General features: G+C 33.9%; 1 protein-coding gene across 1 annotated transcript; it reads right to left on the bottom strand.

The window, feature by feature from the left end:
• LOC132175970 (uncharacterized) lies at positions 1 to 1,345 on the bottom strand. Its single transcript, XM_059588070.1, has 2 exons — positions 852 to 1,345; positions 1 to 265 (listed from the first exon to the last, which is right to left on the bottom strand). Exons 1-2 carry the CDS (start codon positions 1,288 to 1,290, stop codon positions 213 to 215), a joined length of 492 nt encoding a protein of 163 aa, XP_059444053.1. The 5' UTR covers positions 1,291 to 1,345; the 3' UTR covers positions 1 to 212.
• Positions 1,346 to 6,414: the final 5,069 nt, after the last annotated feature.

The raw sequence follows: 6,414 nt of genomic DNA, 5'->3' as shown, positions 1-6,414 counted from the left end.
AGAACTCTTCTAATTTGATTAGGACCATCTGATTCCAGAAATTCACATCTTTACAAACTACTACTCAGCCTCTTATCTAAACCCACCTACTCATATAACTATATTTAGAAGACTATTTATTTATTACATTACATGGGGAAAAAAAAAGAAAGAGAAAAAACAAAAAAGAAAAGGAAAAAGAAAGCAAAAACTTGAAACAGGTTGACATTGCTCTATCTCAGAGCCTCAAAACCCATCTCCCTCCTCACATGATTCTCCAAAGCACCTGCACAGCAACATAGTTAGCCTTAAATAAGAAATAAAAACCCATAAAGGAATAAGAAAAAGAGATAGTTGGCAAATAATCAAACAACCTCAAATTTGTGTTTCTAATCAAAAGCTGATGTATAGACCTGTTGATGTTTCCTTTGCTGAAAAATGTTCTTCGATCACTTGTATTTTAATAGGAAGGTTCCTTCAAATGGTTTTTTTTTTTCTTTTTTGTTGTGGGATAGGAAAGTTCCTTCCACTTGTTTCTTTCTTTTAATTCTGTTTTGGGGTGTTTGGAAAACGGAAAATGAGAGGCAATAAATAAAACAAGGGAAAGAAATATAAGAAGGTAATTGATAAAATGTATTTAGTTTCTGAAACACCAGGCAATGAATCTAACTGGAATGATTAGATGATTCAGATACCAACAAATAACAGAAACCCACAAGACAAAGATGTTAAAAACTCCAAAGCAGAAACAAAAACAAAAGGAAAAAAAAAAACAGAAAAAAGGGAAAACAGAGCACCCAGCAGACAGTCAATAAAAATCAATGATTAAAGAAAAATTAAGCAATCTGATCTGAGACCTAGAAGCCAATTACCTTGTGCCTTACAACTGGGGGGCTCTTCAAAGAGTGACAAAGAAAGTTGCTTGTGAGCGACCCCTATGTCAAACAGAATAAGCCCTGATTTTGGATCATCAACAATGATATCTTTCACCGGCAGCCATAGAAAAAGCTCTTCTTGGGAAAGACCCACGACTCCTATGAGACTCCCGTAGGTGAGATTGGCCCTCACAACACTGTCAAAATAAACCCTGTTCTCAAACCGGGTCAGGCATGGCCCGTCAAGAAAGACTTCCAGGGTACCGTTTTCTAACAGAGTGTAGGATTTCACCTCCTTGGGGAGCAGACCGGGCGGCAAGCCTTTGGAGCGAAGGAGGTCATGGATGGAGGAGTAGGATTGAGAAATGGGCAGAGAGAAAAAGATCAGAAAGGTGCATAGAAGCACTGTGAAGTGGGTGTTAAAGAAGTTGGCCATGGCCGATTAGAAAAGAGAGAGAGAGAGAGAAAGAGAGAGAGGTTTAAGGAGTGGTTTTTAGGAGAGGTGTGGGGGGAGGGGGTGAAAGTGGAAAGACTGTTTAAAAAAGGAATTTAGGAGGTGGAATTACTTATTTGTCCTTTACCCATGTTTGGTGCCTTGGCGGGGCCGATGGGGTTTGTCATTATAGGTTTAATTGTTTTGTAATGTATTACCTAATGGACCTCAATTAGATGCAAGTTTGCCTGTACTTTTATACTTCACGTGAGAGTAATTTGGTACCTTGCTTTATGTTTCATTCAATTGTCTTGTAAGGCTTTCACCTTTTTTTTAATCATTAACATAATTTTTTGTCCGTACTATTAGGTATCCATTGCTTTACAAGAAAATACTAATCCTAATTAATTTCTCTTAGGTTAAAATGGGGTGAATTGTAGAATCATAGTTCGAATTTAGAGTCGGACTCTAATTCCGTGCAAAAATTTATGAGGGATATAATATAAGAAAAGGAAAAGCAGAAACGAAGAGAGAAGGTAAAAAATTTGGGGTTGTTGCTGTGAATTGCCATAAAGGCTACACTGTGTTTTTATTGACTTGATATTTGTTTACAATATAGAGATCTATATTTATAAGAAAATTGTGGTAAGTGGTTGAATGCAAATATGATAATCAAATTTCAAACCTAAATGGAGAAAATTTTAGTATCAACCGAATATGGCAAACATATATTCTAATAGTCTACCTTTCACCAAAAAGTGAAATATTAGGTCAACTTGTTAATTTTTTTTTTTTTTTTAAAAAAGGGATTCTTTCATATTTATTTATTGAAAAAAGATCAAGAGCATAAAACTCTTACATCATTAGAAAACAAAAAGCTCTAATAAATCATAGCCAAAGCCCAAAGATATGAAGTTACAACATCATAAAGACAAACATAAAAATCTTACGATCAAGTCCTATCTATAACTTCAACATCGACTAACTCATATCCAAAATTCAGTTATATAACCTATCTGTTCTATACAGACTCAATCTAATACATAGATAGTCCATATTTTCAACATTTATTTTCTCAGCCATAAGGGTAAAACCCTCACACCGAAACTTTGGGGTTGTTAATATTTTTGAAATAACCCCAAACACAAAACGCTTCTACAAATATAAAACGATTTTCAAAATACAAAACAAAAAAACATTTTCCAAAGCACGTTACCAACCAAAACCCAAGTTTTTTTTTTTTTTTTTTCCTTGTCAAATTTGCTATTTGTACTCTTTATACTCCAAATCTATGAACAAGTATAATAAAAAGATTGAGATTCATCTAAAGTTGGTCCGAACAGCTCAGCCAGTGTACATCCCATGTTGGTAACATTTCGTCATACAAATTGACAGCAAGCTTAATTAATATGCAAGACTAAAAGTTGTTACACCGTATTAACTATTCCAAGATAATTAAATTAACCGAGGTTAGAGATGAAAAGGGTATTTTAGTCAATCAACAAATCTCATGAGCAACAAACAAACAGGTAACGGTTGCATTTGCAGTCAAAAGGTCTGGAATCCAGACCGGCCCTCACATCAACTTGGCAACTGACTGGAGGGTAAAAAGGTAAATCCACAGTTCATATTTCTGCCATACATTTCTTTTGTATGTATATGCTCAGATTTGGGTAACCAGTGCATGAGCGAGGAAGAGAATCAATCTCAGAGAGAGAGAGAGAGAGAGAGAGCTGGGTCTCAGGAGAAACCTGGGCAATTTCGGTACGTCCTATTACCAAAATGGGACAGGGTAGGTCTTTTATTTTCCTTTATGCCACTGGAGTAGTGTCACGCGTTCCCGGTGATTAGACAAACAGCTTCTAAAGATAATGATTAGGTTGCCCGTAGGGGACCTGAAATGGGTTGCCCGTAAATGATTTGATACACGTGGGCCAAGGGTGACCGGCTACTTGACGTTGGTTTTTCCGTATTTGTCAATTCTTATTGGATTTTTCGAAAGATCCTGGTGAGCTTTTGGGCTGTGATACCGGGTTGCCCGTACAAATTGGCCCACGTGTGGGTTATGCAGGTCCCTCCACGTGAAATGTGCGTGACCACCTCTGTTATGGGTGTACTAAAATAATCATTACATGGGAGGGACAAAAAAAAAAAAAAAGGGAACTCCTTGAGCCTCAAAATATATATATATATATTCCTGGATTGTCTTACAATATGTAAAACTTTAGGTAAATAAATATTTATTTATATAACTTATCATATTATCATTTAATGTTTTGAACGTATCTCGGTTCTATTTTAATTCATATCCTTTAAATACTTCTCATTTTTTTAATTTCATCTATTTTTTCAACTCTTTGGTTTATTTATTTTTTATTTTTTGAAAAAAAATTTAGTCTCATCGAAGAAAGATCACGAGTATAACGCTCTTATATCACAGAAAAAAAAACTCTAAAAAATCATAGCCGAAATTACGAGGTTACAAATCATATATGTTTACATAAAAATCAAACATTCAAGATCTATCTATGACATCAATATCTGCTAATCTATGACTATTTTTTCAGTTGTAACACTAGATCTGTTTTAAACATACTCAACTCAATACATAGGTAGCTTATCAAACCTCTACAATTTAATCATTAATACTCTTTAATTTCCATTTTTCACACTTAATACCTACTAATGTTTCGTAATTGCGTAAAATAGCCGTTCTTTGAAATGACGGAAAGCTTCTATCATTAATTCAGTGTACCAAATGAAGCACATGATTTGTTTTTCCTTTTTCCTAAAAATTCGCCAACGAAGCACATGGGATGTAACATGCCGTGTAATTTTCACGCAAGTTTAAAAACAAAAGAAAAAAATTACGATAAATGTTAAAAATTATATTTTTATTTCTTAAATATTTTGCATTGTTAACGTGTCAATATTAATTTTTTTTTTTTTTTTTTAAAGACTAATTCAAGAGTTTGTTAGAATGGTAGTATTAACATTGTGTGACAATTATGAAATAAAAATGTGATTTTTAACATTATTCAAAAATTATTAAGCGAAAAAAAATTATGTTTGATAAAAAAAAGGGGAGAAAACAATTGGTTTTTTTTTTTTTTTTTTACACTGTCCATGTTTAAATTTCAATTGATATTCTTTTGAGCAACTTGGAGAGAGGGAATGATTATCTACAAATAAAAAAATAAAAAAATAAGAAAAAGAGACCATAAAAAATCATTAAAAAAGAACTAAATTATTGGTGGAGATAACGACCCACATGCTCATCAATGAGTGTGGAATTTGATATTCAAATTAATCCATGGTAAATAGTAAATTCCTTCTTGAAGGACTTTAGATACGGGACGGGTGCCTTTTTTGTAGTCCCACAATTTACTTATTTTAAAGGAAAACAAAATAAATATAAGAGAGACCTCTAAAATTATTATTTTCAAATAATTTATCAAGTGGCTACGTTTCAGCAAAATCCTCTCTTGTCTCTTGGGTGGTCATGAAAAGCTTAAATGCTTTACATTAGCTTAGGCTTGAGAATATCCAATGCACTTTTGATGATAATTAATGAGCATTTGTTCCAACTTGGTGATGCTATTTACCTAGGGTCCACTTCAGCCTCGATTCACTTGAAACTCATTCGGCGTAATGGCCCAATAAAGATTATTTACCTTTGGGGTTAGGCTATGTTCGTCGGCGGGTGAAGATTAGTATTGTTGAGTTAGCCTCCTCTCCCCTAGGAGAGTCATCGACCGGAAGCCCTAACCCGTCAAGCGCTCTACGACAAATTGTATGAACAAAAACAGCTGCCGATTATGATAAAAATAGGTAGGGTTGGATATCCAAGTAGGGCAATTCGTATTGACAAGATGTTGCCTAATTAGATCTACTTTCTCGAGATTTCCTTGTTTTATCCTTTCACCATCTCTTTTTATGCTTTAATAATTCTCATTTTACTTAGTAATGTTGAGTGCACGCCAGTACGTAATCAAGTTAAGGAGACTTGCAAAGTGATAGAAAACAAGCTGAGGTGACTCACTTCAAGTACTATTAAAGGGAATAGCAAGCAAGAAGGTGAGAAAGGGCTTAAGAAACTTATTTGTTACAGTGAACTCCTATTTATAAGAAATGAGGTATATCAACTTAGGCTATGTAACACCATCTAATTAGAAAACATCTTGTCAATACAAATTGCCCTACTTGGATATATCCAACATCTTGTCTCTCCCCAGCGAATTGTCCTCAAGCGATGTTCACGATTGAGGCAGAGTATGTACATGGCGGCGGCTGAGGCTACAAAGCTCATATTACTTAATTATCTTCGAAAAGGTGAATACACGCCAATATGAAAATTGTTGAAACAAGTGGTTCATATTACTCTCAAACATAGAGAGTAATACTGAAACTACTGGCCTATTGAGTGTAATTAAGTTTATGTGGGCCTAGGAATAAATAAGTATGTGGGGAGTATTTTGTGATTTTTCTAAATACTTATAATTATAGTTTTCCTATAAATATGTTATATTGTAATCCTAAATTATTGAATAATAAAATATAGCCACACTCTCTCCTATAGACATAAACACATTGTCGAACCACGTATATCTGTGTTTTGACTCTCTCTTGATCTATCTCTTTTCAATTTCATATTATTCATCATTATTATACACGATAACAATAGATCTCCTTTAACTCGACCACTAGTGTACACTCAACATTACTAACTCAACAAAAATATTAATAATAATAATAATAATTAAAAATACTTGAGTTGAGAAATTATAGAAGGTAGAAATGCGTGGGAGAAGTAAAACGATAATGATTAAACCATAAAAAGAGACAACCTGCAGAAAGGATAAAACATGGGAAGGAATCTCCGGAAAGTAGATCACACTTTAATTGTCAATCATTACTAATACCTCCAATGATGTTTCATTAATGTGTCGTCACTGTAACACATCCCAAAACGCCGACCTGCACGCTCGCTCTTTATTGTGGATCAGGATCCCGATAATCTTACAAAAAAAAAAAAAAAAACCTGGCCCATCAGTTTTTTTTTTTTTTTTTTTTTTTTTTAATTTTTAATTCTAGCCATCCAATGTCATTGACAGTCACAATTTCATC

The sequence above is a fragment of the Corylus avellana genome, chromosome ca3 (assembly GCF_901000735.1).
Source record: "Corylus avellana chromosome ca3, CavTom2PMs-1.0".
Lineage (NCBI taxonomy): Eukaryota > Viridiplantae > Streptophyta > Magnoliopsida > Fagales > Betulaceae > Corylus > Corylus avellana.
The sequence above is the reverse complement of the archived record's forward strand: the minus strand, read 5'-3'. Positions and strand labels throughout refer to the sequence as shown.